Here is a 15013-nt window from a genome sequence, read left to right as displayed (position 1 = left end):
ATGTTCAACTTTTTGAAGAACTTCCAGTCTGTTTTCCAAACTAGTTGCACCATTTTACATTCCAACAGTGTATGAAGGTCGAACTTCTCCACATCTTTACCAATATGTTATTATCTGTCTTTATGATTATATCCATCCTAGGGGTGAGTGAAGTGGTATGTCATTATAGTATTGAAATGAATTTTCCTGAATTATAGTGATTTAATTTCTGATGAATTATAATTTCTATTACATTAATTTCTATTCTTACTTTATTATATCCTTCCTTCTGCTTACTTTAGGTTTAGCTTCTTCTTTTTCCAGTGTGTTAAGGTAGAAGGTTAGGCTATTAAAGATGTTTCTTCTTTTTTAATGTAGGTGTTTATAGCTATAAAGTTAGCCCTAAGTACTGCTTTAAATGAATCTTATAAGTTAGGGTATATTGTGTCTTCATTTTCTTTCACCTAGAAGTATTTCCTAATTTCCCTTATTTCTTCTTTGACTCATTTGTTATTTAGAAGTGTTGTTTAATTTCCACATATGTGTTTCCCAAATTTCTTTTTTACTGAATTCTATTCATTCCATTGTGGTTGGAGAACATACTTTGTATTATTTCAATCCTCTTAAATTTACTGAGTTTTGTTCTATGGTAAAGCACATAGTCCATCCTGGACAATGTTCTGTGTGTACATGGGAAGAAAGTATATTCTGTTGTTGTTGGGTGGAGTGTTCTATAGTTGTCTGTGGTCCAGTTAGTTTATAGTGCTGTTCAAGTCTACTACTTCCTTATAGATCTTCTGTCTAGTTGTTCCATTCATTATTGAAGCTAGGGCATTAAATTCTTCAACTAATGTTGTTATTTCTGTCAGTTTCTGCTTCATGTAAAAAACAGAAACTTCAGTTTTTGCCTCTGTTCTTAGGTAGTAATATGTTTGTAACTGTTATATCTTCCTCATGGGTTGATTATTTTATCATTATAAAATGTCCCTCTTCATCCTTAGTGACATTTTTTGTTTTAAAGTCTATTTTGTTCGATATTAGTATAGTTACTCCAGCTTTTTTATGGTTGCTGTCTGTATATCTTTTGCCATCCCTTTACTTTCAATCTACTTGTATCTTTGAATTTAAAAAGTGTGTTCTGTAAATAGCATGTTGGACATTGTTTTTTTTTTTAATCTGACAATCTCTGCCTATTGGTTAGATTATATAATCCATTCTAAATGTAATGCTATTATTGATATTGTTAGATTTATGTCAGCCATTTTACTTTTTAAAAAATGTCTACTGTCTTTTTTGTTCCTCTAGCTTTCCTGTACTGCTTTCTTTTGCATTAAGCGAATATTTTCTAATGTAACATTTTAAAAACTTTAATGACTCTTTTCACTATACATTTTTTTGGTAACTTTCTGGGTGGTTGCCTTTGGGCTCAATATATACATCTTAATAGAATCTACCTCAGATTTATACTAACTTAGTTCCAATGAGATAAAGAAATGTTGCTCCTACATAGCTCTATTCTTTTTGCTCCCCTTTTGTAATATTGTTATTGTATGTTATAACATATTACAACTACATATTACAAACCCAACAATAAATTATGGTAATTATTTCTTTACGTAATTTTGTCTCTTAAAGAAGTTGAGAGAAAAAAAAGCAAGAAAATGTTTAAAGTGTTTGCTAGATAAACATTCTTATTTACCATTTCTAGTTCTCTTTATTGATTCTTATATTTGAGTTACCATCTTGTGTCATTTCCACAACTTTGCTTCCACCCACCTTCTTTTTTCTTTTTTCCCCACCCACCTTGTGTGTGCTGCTATCGACATCTCTACATGTTATATGCTATCGATACAGTGTATATGTATATAAAATATGTAACTGTTATATACAATTGCTTTTCAATCAGTTAAGAGAAGAAGTACTCTATTTTTTAATTGCTTAATTAGCTTCATTAGTGCTCTTGGCTTTTTCCGTGGATCTGTACGAATTTGTCTGAGATCACTTGCTTTCAGCCTGCAGTACCTCATTTAGCATTTCTTATAAGGCAGCTCTGATAGCAATGCATTCTCTCAGTTTTTGTTTATCTAAAAATGTCTTTAATTCTCCTTTCATTTCTAAAGATAGTTTTGCTGGATATGGAATTCTTGGTTACCAGTTTCTTTCAGCATTTTGATTATGACATCCAAATGTCTTCTGGCCTTCACTGTTTCTAAAAAGAAGTCAGCTATTAATCTTATTGGAGTTCCCTTGTATGTGAGGAGTAGTTTTTCTCTCGTTGCTTTCAAATTTTTCTCTTTGTCTGTCTTTCAGCATTTTTACTATGGTGTGATTTTAGTGTGGACCTTTTTTGTTACACTTCTTTGATGGGTAATGTTTTTCAACAAATGTGGTAATTTTTAAGCCATTATTGCTTTAAATATATTTTCTGCTCCTTTCTTGCTGTCCTCTTTGTTACTCCTCCTACCAGGTACTCCGTATGTTTGTTGGTGTACTTAACGGTGATCTACAGTTCTCTCAGGCTCTGTTCATTTTCCTTCATTCTTTTTTTGTCTGTTTTTTGAATACTACAATCTCTAGCCATCTGTTATGGGCTACATGTTTGTGTTCCCCCCAGATTCATATGTTAAATCTTTAACTCCCAAAGGAATGGTATTAGTAAGTGGGGTTTGGGGGAAGTAACGAAGGTTAGGTGAGGTCATGAGGGTGGGGCCCTCATGATGAGATTAATGCCCTTATAAAAAGAGGAGCAGACAAAGAACCACTCTCTCATTTTTGGCATGGAGCAAGGAAGGACATGTGAGTACACTATCAGGAAGAGGGCCCTCACCAAGAACCGAACCACACTGGCACCCTAATCTCGGCTACCAGCCCCCAAAACTGTGAGAAATAATATTTTGTTGTTTAAGCCACCCAGTCAATGGTATTTATTATAGTAGCCCAAACTAAGACATAGTCAATCTTCAAGTTTGCTAACTCTTTCTTCTGCGAGTTTAAATATATTGTTGAGCCCCTCTAGTATACTTTTCATACCAATTATTGTACTTTTCAACTACAGAATTTGTATTTGTTTCTTTTTTTAAAAATTTCCATTTCTTTACCGATAGTCTCTATTTCATGAAACACTGTTACCACTTACTTTACTTAAGTGACCTTAATGATACGGAGTGAGTCTCCAATTCATAAACATAGTACATATATGTCCATTTATTTGGGCCTCATTTAATTTTTTTCAACAATGTTTTAGAGTTTACACTGTACAGGTCTTGTACATCTTTCATTAGATTTATTCCTATTTTATGAAGGGCTTTTGGGGTATTAAAGTAGGTGGTATTTTTAAAATTAAGTTTTCCAATTGTTTGTATACCTGAAATATTTTTTTTTTAATTTTATTGAAGTACAGTTGATTTACAATGTTGTATCCAAAATATTCTTAAATATGTCATCCATACACATGTGAGCATCTTTAAAGTATGTTCTTAGAACTTCTGTTCCCTGATCCAAGAGTATATGCATTTTTAACTTTCTTAAATATTGCTAAACTGTTTTCCAAAGCAATTTTACCAATTTGGATTCCACCAGCAGTGTAGAGTGTTTGCTATTTTACTTCCTGACAAATACTTAACACTTGTCAGACTTTGTAGCTGTTTCCAGCTAACAGGTATAATATGGTAACTCACTGTAGCTTTAATTTGCATTCCCGAGTCCGCAAAAGGATGAACATTTCTTCATATTTATCGGCAATTGTGATTTCCTCTTCTGTGAATTGTTTATTCACATCTTTTGCCCATTTTTCTACTGAGTTGTTTTTCTCTTGTTGATTCATAGAAATTGTTTATATAACTGAATATTGACTCTCTTTAAGTTACATGTATTACAAATATCTTACAACCTGTCTACAGGTTGTCTTTTTACTTTATTTATTGTATCTTTTTTATCCACAGAAGTTTTTACTTTTAAAATGGGTAGAATTTATCAACCTTTGTATCTACACTTTGGGCTTTTTATGTCTTAAAAAAATCCTTCCCTATCCCTAAATCATAATTTTCTACTTTTCACACTAAGAGTCCTCTAACTTAGTTGGATTTGATATTTATATGCTGTGAATAATACAATTTTTACATAGATATAACAAAATATCCCAGCAGCATTTATTTAAAAGTTTGTCTTTTCCTTATTTATATACTGTTTCAATATAAACGTGGATAAATTTTCTATTTTTTTATTTGCTATCTTCCCTCTTTAATTAATAAACTTACTGGGGAGATGGACCATCCTATTTGCCTTTGTATCCCTGGCCTTAATATATAGTAGTTACTTATTAATATTCATTGGATAACTGAAATATGCAAGCAGGAAATAAATACACAGCAGCACATATACATCATGTCATAGAATAGAATGCAGTATCAAAAGAAAAAGTTGCAAAGGTAGGTGAAGTTTGACCATAAGAAGAAATTTATTTTGTAAATAATGGGAAATCAATAATAATTTTAAGCAGAGAAATGGCACAGGAAGAAATGTGTTCCCTGAAGACTGGCAAAATTTAAAGATTGACAAAAGCAAGTATTATGACAATATACAGCAACACACACCTACTCTGCTGGGAGAAGAAGAATAAACTGTTACAACACTTAGGAGGGCAACCTGATAATATCTTGTAAAGCTGAAGATATGAACATTCCACAACCCAGCAATTCCACTCCTAGTATTTACCTTCAAGAAACTAATACATATGCATGAGGAAATAGGTATTAGTATACATACTGCAGTATGTTTTGTAAATGTTAAAACTGGAAACACCTAATCTATATTTAAAAAAAAAGAATATATAATGGCACAGTAATATATTGTAATACCATTAAATAATTAAAATACTTAAAACTATATGTATCAGGGCTTCCCTAGTGGCGCAGTGGTTAAGAATCTGCCTGCCAACGCAGGGCACACGGGTTCGAGCCCTGGTCCAGGAATATGCCACATGCAACAGAGCAACTAAGCCCGTGCGCCACAACTACTGAGCCTGTGCTCTAGAGCCTGCGAGCCACAATTACTGAGCCCATGCGCTGCAACTACTGAAGCTCGTGCACCTAGAGCCTGTGCTCTGCAACAAGAGAAGCCACTGCAATGAGAAGTCCATGCACCGCAACGAAGAGTAGCCCCCACTCACCGCAACTAGAGAAAGCCTGTGTGCAGCAACGAAGACCCAATGTAGGCAAAAATAACTAAATAAAATAAATAAATAAAAAAAAAGAATGACACCTGTTCTTTAAAACAAACAAACAAACAAACAAAAACTACATGTATCATCATGGATAAATCTCAAAAACAATGTTGATCAAAAAAGGCAAGTTTCTGCCTAATAATTTTCTATAAAGTTAATAATACTATGTTTTGTTAATAAATATATAGAAATGTGGGAAAGAACGATATCGTACATGAAAATCACACTAAATTTAGGGTAGTAGTTACTTTCGGGCACTAAGTGAGGCAAATAGAATCAGAGCAATATGTTTTCAATATTAAATTTTAAAATATACAGATCTGAAGTAAATATGGCAAAGCATTCAGATTTGACAAAGCTGGAAGATGGATGTGTGACTATTCATTACACTATTCTCTCTGGTTTTCTACCGAAGAAAAGATTACTCTGGTGGCAGTATGGAAAATGGGCTGGAAGAAGGCAAAAAGGAAACAAAAGTACAACCAGAAGACTTCTGAAATCTAGTGAGAAATGTAAGCAGTAACAAGAATAAAAAGGAAGGGCCCTGAGAAAAGAGTGGAACTGAGAGATATTTAGGAAATAAAATCAGCAAGAATAGGTGACAGATTAGACATAAGAAATAAGAACAAAGTGGAAATTTTGGGTTCAAAGTCATTCTTCCTCAAAATAGAAAAGTAGGTAGAAAGCATTTTAGAAGACAATGTTTCTTTTTAGAACCTGCTGAGCTTGAAAGGCCCATTCAATATCCCAGTCAAAGATCCAACAGGAGGCAATACAGCAAAGTGGTTAGCAGCAAAGGCTCTATCAGGTGTCCTGGGTTCAAATCCAGGTTCAACCACTTAATCACATTAACTAACTATTCCAAGCCTCAGTTTCCATATCTGTAAAAAGTGGTGGTGATGTTAATAAAGATAACTATTTCCATGGAGTTTTTGTGAGATGAAATTAGATGCCTGTCAAGTGCTGAGCAAAGTCTTTGGCACAGACTAATTGCTCAATTAATGTCTACAGCCACTATTTATGATTTCTCTTTCTCACTTATAGGACATACTTCTATACAATCACTTCAATGATTCCCACCTTGGTTCCTGGAGCATTTATTTCTATAAATTATATTATTTTGCATATGAAGGCTTTTATAGAATTTTTAAGATGCTTATTAATTGTATACCTTACTTAAAATTGTCAAACAGGGCTTCCCTGGTGGCGCAGTGGTTAAGAATCCGCCTGCCAATGCAGGGGACACGGGTTCGAGTCCTGATCTGGGAAGATCCCACATGCCGTGGAGCAACTAAGCCCGTGCGCCACAACTACTGAGCCTGTGCTCTAGAGCCCGCGAGCCACAACTACTGAAGCCCGCGTGCCTAGAGGAGCCACCATAATGAGAAGGCCGCATAGCACAACAAAGAGTAGCCCCCCACTCACTGCAACTAGAGAAGGCCCGTGTGCAGCAACAAAGACCCAATGCAGCCAAAAATAAATAACTTAAAAATAAATAAATTAATATATCTTTAAAAAAACCTGTCAAACAATTTCACTAAAGTCAGCATCATTTTCCAACTCAAGAATATACCCTTTGTTACCTGAAAGTATTATACATGATATCTAGACCCAATTCCTATGAAATTCTACTAAATATATACATTCAACCATTATCTAGTAGAAAGCATACAAGCAATATGCCAAGCATGTGGAGGTGATAATAAAGAAGACAGAACAGTCCTAACCCAAATTATAGTCTCTATATGTTTTGCTAAGAAATAATTACAATGCAGTATAATAATCCTAAAATAGGGGACAGAAAAAAGGAACTCTCCCAGAATTTAAGTTAAGAAGAGCATCCTAAAGGATGGGGTATCTGATGTGAAAGGAAAGTAGGAGAAAAGGAACTCTCCCAGAATTTAAGTTAAGAAGAGCATCCTAAAGGATGGGGTATCTGATGTGAAAGAAAAGTAGAAGTTAGCTAAGTAAGGTAGGGAAGTGGAAGCTGAATTTAAAAAAATAGTGTCCCAGGCAAAGGAAACATTTTTTTTTCAAAGGTCCAGAATTGAAAGAGAATGTAGACTGTTAAAGGAGCTGAAAAAAATTTAGTACACATAAAGTATGCAATACAAGTATGGAGTAGTGAAGCATGAAACTGATGACATACATAGAAAAGAGACTGGGAAGAACTTTAAGTCATACTCTATATGATCCAATTAAATGACATAATGCTTAGGAGAGCTTAGGAAAGTTCCTGGTACAAAGTAAGTACACACTGAACATTATTCGCTTACTTTAACCTAATGCTCTCCCTTTTTTTGCCATAATCCGGAATGCTCTCACCAAAAAATATTTTCCATCTAGTCCTCCTTAGTTGGTTGACAGAAAAACAGTATGTAGAGAACTTATAAATGTCTTAGACAGTCTGTTCTTTCATTTGTAAAATGGGAACAATAACACCAAACTTGCAGGCTTGTTATAAGACCTAGAGAGAATGTGAAGAGTTCCTAGAAGAGTGCCAGGGCACACAATAAGGACCCCCAAAACAGTTCCTACTAAGGCAGATCAGCAGACAAGCCAAAAAAAAAGAAAAGAAAAGTGGAAAGCTTTGGCTTCACTTCAAGTTTATGCAGTAGGAATGCCTCAGAAATAAAATCAGGTTATTCTCTTTGAAAATAGGATAAGATGCACCAAAAATGTTAGAGCAAAATTAAAATAAAAGAATCAACACCAGTCTGATGATGTGTTTATTTTTTCCTAATATGTAAGCAATTTAAAAAAAGAAAAACTTATCTTTTATAATTCACTTTTTTCACAATTACCTTATATTAAAAGTTATATACATATAAGAATCTTCAGAAAAAAAACTTCTCAAACCCACTGCCCTAAAACAATTGATTTCATTTTACATAATTATTTCCAAGTGCTTTAACCACAATAAGTTTAAGGCTTTTCCACTCCATATTACACTGTTCTGATTTAGGACCCAGACCAAATGGGTATTAGATAAGCAATGTTTCAAGAGTATTCACTTTTGCAAAAGCAAAATAAACTCTCTGGGTACATTTAAAACAAGACAGTTTATCATAATTCAATGTGTATCCTGTATAAATTTTATACCATGTAATTTTTGTCTGATTCTAATTTGTCTTACTGTCAACCTAAAACAGTTATATCTAGCTACTCCTTTTTCTCCCTAGTGGTCTCATTCAATGTCCGCTTAATTCTAAGAAAAATTTTTTGATATTAATCCTGAATGAAAAAAAATCCTAAATGGCAATAAAATATCACAATGTATTTCACAAAGAAAGCATCAAACTATATCACCTTCTTAAAAAGCAGAGAAAATTTTACCTGAAGTAAACTAAAGGATGATCTTAACAAAATCAAATACTTTTCATACTACTATACAACTACTATTAACAGAAAACCATAAATGAACTGAAGGTTAAGCTAAATTTCCCAGGGGAAAAAAAGCTCAGTTCAATATAAAAAGCTTATTCTAGAACTTAATCTCTTAACATTACTAATACAAACTATAAATCCAAAGGAGACAAGAATACCTTAGGACTTCCAACAGAGAAGGTTTTGGAAAGAGTTATTATTCTAGGAAGAAAAGAAAAAAAAAACCCTCATAGATCTTACTCAGTGTCCAAGTACTACTAAATATCTGGTTAGCGTTCACATAAATGCCCTCAATAATACTTTAATGCCTTAAGATCAATTCACCTGAACTTGCTAATGCTAAACTTTCAATTACCATAGTAGAAGTGTTCCCTTCACTAAGTTAACTGCAGCCTCTCAAAGGCATGTCTTACTCTTCTTGTCCTCATCATTTATCATGTAAAAATGCCAAGGAATGAGTGGAAAATACACTGGAAACCACATAAATAAGTATCAAAAAAAACCACAAAACCCTCAGAACTACTAAAAGAGTAAATCGTATGTTTTAAACCTTGACTAACCACATAAAAAACATTCACTAACTCTGCCAATCAATCTTCAAAGACAACGGTAAATCTAGGCATAAAACAAGCAATCTCACATTGCTTTCAATACCAATTAATCAATTGACTTCAATTGATCAACTAAATTTCTTATGTAGAAATTGCCCAAATATATCATTCAGCTTAAAGCTGTTATATGTGAACACCTTTCTTCATCTTCAATAACATTAATTTTAATCTCTAGTAAAAACCTACCTTTGAGGTTCGTTGAAGTTGATCACCAACATATGTTTTACGAAACTGATCCAAGAACCACAGAATTGCAAGTTCTATTTTCTCATTAGAACACTGAGGCAATCCGGTATCCATTAAAGATATAAGCTGAAAAACTCTTTTCATGAAGGAAAAAAGAAGCTTCAGTAAAAATTCTTAGAGAAATACCATTAAAACATTTATCATCAATTTTACATAATATAAAAAGTGGAAAAATACAAATGCTTATAAAGAAAATATTTTAAAAAATCATCTGAAATCCTACCACAAAGAGATACTACAATTTGGTCTAACTCCTTCTAGCTCTTTTTCCTAACACATGCACACAAACCTACATGGACATGCATTTATTATTTTACTAAACATTTATATATAGATATATGACATATACATATATAATATATATAGATATAGTAAATATCTACAATTATAACTATTTTATAAACACAGGTATTAACTTATATATTTATGTATATAGAATATTTTAGTAAAAGAAGAATGATATTGAATGTGTAGTTTTGTATTTTACTTTTTCATTACAACATATTTTCATATGGGGTCATATGGTTCAAAATACAAAAAAAAGAGGTACACCCATCAAGCTGTATCGCTTTCTTAATGAGTAATAAAAATTTTACCTGAAATAAATTACAAGATGATCTTAACAAAATCAAATATTTTTAATACAAGTATGCAACTATTATTATCAAAAAATCATAAATGAACTAAAGGTTAAATTAAATTTCCTAGAGAAAAAGCTTAATAGAATAAAAAGCTTAGTCTAGAATTTCCCCCCACCCCCAAATCCTTCTGTTATCTATCTATTTTCATTAAAATTTTCCAGTGAATGGTTGCCAACTGCCTGGTGCTAACAAAATTACCATATCATAATAAAATTTTTAAGGAACAGAAGTAGAAGTTCTGGAGGAAACAGCACCTATTCTTCTTTTTTCTCATTGTGCAAAGGCGGCTATGCCTAGCCCTAACCCACCCACACACACACGCTGTTAAGTTTGTGTTATTCCAGAGACTTTTAAATGTATGTATGACTATACATTCTCCTCCCAACTCTTCCATGTATGCACACAATAACATACACACACACGCTGTTAACAGTTTGTGTCATTCCAGAGACTTTTTAAATGTATGTATGACTATACATTCTCCTCCCAACGCTTTTACACATATGGAGCATACTACACTGTTATATTGTTAAACCTAGCTGTTTTCATTTAATAATATACCTTATAGATCTTTTCATGTCAGATATAAAGAGCTTCCTTATTCTCTTTTTACAGCTGCTGAACATCATTATATGAACATACCACATTATTTTCATACTTTCCCCCACTGATGGACACTAAGATTGTTTATAATTTTTTGCTGTTACAAAAATGCTGCAATTAACAATCTTGTACACATCACTGCACACATGTTCAGTTATAATATACACCAATATAAATCAAATTACTAAAGAATATGAATTTACAATGTTGATAGCTATTACAAAATTGCCTTCCAATGAAATTGAAACAATTTATACTCCCATCATCAGTAAATGAGAGTGTCTATATACATATAGATAATTCAGGGTGATATTAAACTTTACAATTTACTGGAATCTGAAAAATGGTATCTCAGTGAAGTTTTAATTTGTATTTCTCTCATGAATGTAAAGTCAAAATTTTCCATATTTTTAAGTCATACATATGTCCTTTTGTGTGCCCTTTTTGCTCATATCCTTTTTTGATTTTTCTGTTGGGTTATTTTTTTATTGCTAATTTCTACGAATTCTTTATATATTACAAAACTGAGCCCTTTGCCTGTGATTGAGATGTAAATATTTTTCTCCACTTTTTCATTTGTCTCTTGACTTTGATTATGGTGTTTTTTTAATATCATGCATGTTTTTCTTCTTTTTCTTTTGCAGAAAACCTTACCAATTTTTCTCTTATGGATTTTATATAATAACAAGGTCTTACCCAAATTTGAGGTGTTTTTGTTCCATCTTTTTACATTCACCTGTATGATACACTGAAATTAATCTTGAACCTATCTGGTGAGATATGGATCAACATTTTTTCGCAGATGGCTACCCAGCTGCTTCAACACCATTTCTTTCTTGTATAGTCTGTCTTTTGCCCACTATTTTGAATTACCCCTTATCACATACATTAGGTCCATTTATGCATTCATATTACTTCCTGGACCTTTTATTTTATTCCATTGAACTGTCTCACTAAACATATCTTGCCCAATTATTTTTTTCATATTATTAAATAACTTTCCAAAACATTGTATAAAATTAAGGCTACACCAAATTTTAATAATCCCATTTTGAATACAAACTTACATTTCAGTGAAATATAATTACTGTCCTATTCCCTACCAGCAAAGAGTTCTAGGAACAAAATGTCTACGTTACAGCGAATGAACTTCTTTAAAAAACTTGGTATTTATTGCCAAAGTGTTATGAGATAATATTTTGGTAACCATTTTTATAGTTATTAATTCCTAAATTAAGCTACTTATTTAAAAGTACCTTCACTTACTAAATATCTTTAATGCTATTAAAATTCATGAAGGAAAGCTTATGAAGATCAAATTTAAGAATCAGTCAACCAGGTTTGTTTGTTTTTCCTAAAAAGATGTGTTTATTCTCTGATTTTGAAAGGAGGGACAAAGCTCACTTTTAAAGTCTGTGTATTTGTGAACGCACAGACTCCTGAAGTAATTTTTAGATAAATAAATAGATACACACACCAAACTTCATCTCTGGATCCTCTTAAGTGACTTAAAGCATATCCTGCTTTTAAATTCTTTATGAGTAGGACCTACTTTTTCCTACTCTGGTTCTTTGTTGATTCTATGCAATTGCTTGTTTACTTTTATTTCCTTTTAATAACATACATTCCAAAAATCTGAGGAAGACATGAAACCAATAGCCAAGTTTGTTGGGGTGCCTTTACAACTCATATCAAGCTGGTGATTTGCATTTGCTTAAGAGGCAATGCAAATCACCAGCTTGATATGAGTTGCAAAGGCACCCCAACAATCCCCAGCAGGAGAGTAGGAAAGAGTTCCCAGAAGGATACATGATCCATCTGTCAAATAAGCTTTGATAGTTGTAAAAGAAGTTCAGCTGCAAGTGACTGAAATCCAAAAACAATGGCTTAAACAATATAGATGTTTATTTTTCTCTCAAGCAAAAATTCAAGGCAATGCTCTAGGACTAGCTGGTGTTCCACGGTGTATCAGGGACTCAGGTTCCTTCCATCTTGTTGTTACACTTGCCTCCACTCACCCAATCACTTTAGTCTAAGTCTAAGATGGCTTCTTCAGCTCCACCCATGTGCATATATGTTACACATACCACATTCACTCACATTCAATTTCCCAGAACATAATCACTTAACTATACCTAGCTGCAAGAGATTCTAGTAAATCTAGTCTTATTCAGGTGGCCAATGTCCAGCAAAACATTTCAGGTATGCTATTACTGCAAAAGAAGGAAAGAAGAGATACAGGACAACTAGTAGTCTCTGCCACAGTGCCCTTCAAAGATCTGTGGTCACCTCTAATAAGTGCATAAGACCAAAGCTTATATTGTATATATAATATTCACTTGTGTTTCAATTTATTGGCTTACATTTATTTTTACCTTTATCTTAAATTATCTTTGGAGCATGGAGGGAATAAAAAGATAAATATTAAATAATTTTGATCCAAGTATAAGTACACCATTTCAAGTATAAAGAAATGAATTTTTGGATAATCAATTCTTTTATATTCCCCTTAATATCCAATTCCATACGTATTTATTCAGTCAACAAATATTTGAAGGCCTATAATATGGCAGGTATATATTAGGAGTTCAGAATACAATACTGAGCGAAACATATATATTCCCAGTCCTCCAGAAATCTATAGCCTATGCAGGGAAAGGCAGTAAAACAAGCAATTAGAATAAGGAATGACAAGTGCTATAATAAACACTACAAAGAAATTAGCGAGAGTTCCTAATATTCTAGGATGGAACAGAGCAGAGAGTGTCAAGAGAAAGGGGAAAGCATGTGCAGCTTTCTAGACAGGGTGGGGCAGGGGGGGAAAGCACGGCTCATTTAAGAGCTGAAAAAAAGTTCTATACAGCTATAAGACAGTGGCACGAGATGAGGCTACTGAAACAGGCAGGACCCAGATTATGAAGAGCCTGATAAATCACACTGATTTTAATCCCAATAGCAATGAAAGTCATTGCAGACTTTAAGCAAAGCACAGACATAATCACATCTTTATTTTAGAAAGCCAGAGAGGAAACAAGGTGCCCAAGTAAAACTGTAGCATGAATCCGGGCAAATGATGACAGGAGTTAAAACAGCAAGGGTAATAGAAATAACTGGACTAATTCGGATAAGCAGAAGGTAGAAGTGACAGAATTTGATGACTATACGGATGTTGGTGAGAGTAAAAAGAAAAAGTTAAGGAGAAGTCCCAGGATTCAAGCCTAGGCAATTGAGTTGACAGTGATGAGACACACAAAGAGAGTCAGGGTTGGGAGTAGATGGAAGAGACGAGTTTAAGTTTAGTCACTGAATTAGAGGTACATGTGGGACAAAACATGCAAGGAAAACAGTTCAATAAGTGTTTGGAAGTCAGAAGATAAGAATTACTAAAATAACACAAATCACTGAGCCATGCTGAGGGCTCAGTTAAGGTTAAAAAAAAAAAAAGATATCTTAGTTGGCAATGGTACCTATCTAAAGAAGTGTGCAATTTCTTTTATCACTCGACAAATTAAAACTCTGAATTCCTTCAGAGTTTAGGTTTTGCCAGGCAGATGAGATAAAGATACAGCAGTGAACAAAGCAGATAAAGCTTATTCCTTCCCTTTTCTAGTGGAATAAACAAATAAACATCAAGAGGTAATAAGTACTATGAAGAAAAATAAAGTAGAATAAGGATGTTATTTTGGATAGGGAGGTCAAAAGAGGTAGAGACATCTGGGTACAGACCTGATTGAAGTGATGGAGTACTACATAAACATCTGGGAGAAAGCATTCCTAGCAGAAGAGAAGCGCGAAGGCCCTAAAGCGAAAACATATTGGTAATACTCAATAGCAAGGAGGTCAGTGTATGTAGCTGAGTTGAATGAAAAGGGATAGGAAATAAGGTCTGAGAAGTAGCACAGTACACTTTGGGCTATGGCAAGAATTTGGAATTTGTTTCACGTGTGACAGGAAGCCACTGGAAGTTTCTTGTGTAGAGAAGAGGAAGCAACACTACCGGATGGGAAAGAAGTTGAAGTCATCTATATCACAGCAGGGTTTGGGGCAGAGAGCAAAACACTGAGCTAGCTGCAAAAGTCTTCAATGAATAATGAGGAATGATTGGGAGATGAACAGGTGAGAGCACAATGAAGAAACAGAAACAGAGGGTGGCCTAACTGAGAGGAATGAGCCGAAAAGAAGCAGCCACCAGCAAATTAGAGAGGATACAGGATAAGACAAAATCCCTGGGAAATCTCTCAAGAGGTTTACATTCTGGTCATGATGAATGAAACTGAAATGACTATAAAATTATCTTTATTTAATCAGAATTGTGTGGCCCGAGC

At 33.6% G+C, this 15013-nt stretch overlaps 1 protein-coding gene across 4 annotated transcripts in view; it reads right to left on the bottom strand.

Moving 5' to 3' along the window:
* The window catches only part of RANBP17 (RAN binding protein 17), a 307210-nt gene that overhangs the window by 221635 nt on the left and 70562 nt on the right, over positions 1–15013 (bottom strand). For all 4 annotated transcript variants that reach the window (XR_009007183.1, XM_057541105.1, XM_057541106.1 and 1 more), the window contains one exon: positions 9385–9520. Coding sequence is in view for 3 of the 4 variants with exons in the window: in XM_057541105.1 (XP_057397088.1) it covers positions 9385–9520 (136 nt within the window). In the remaining variant the exon portion in view is untranslated. The remainder of the gene's footprint in view (positions 1–9384; positions 9521–15013) is intronic.

Source organism: Balaenoptera acutorostrata, chromosome 2 (genome assembly GCF_949987535.1).
Source record: "Balaenoptera acutorostrata chromosome 2, mBalAcu1.1, whole genome shotgun sequence".
NCBI classification, from domain to species: domain Eukaryota; kingdom Metazoa; phylum Chordata; class Mammalia; order Artiodactyla; family Balaenopteridae; genus Balaenoptera; species Balaenoptera acutorostrata.
This window is presented reverse-complemented; position numbering and strand designations above follow the sequence as displayed.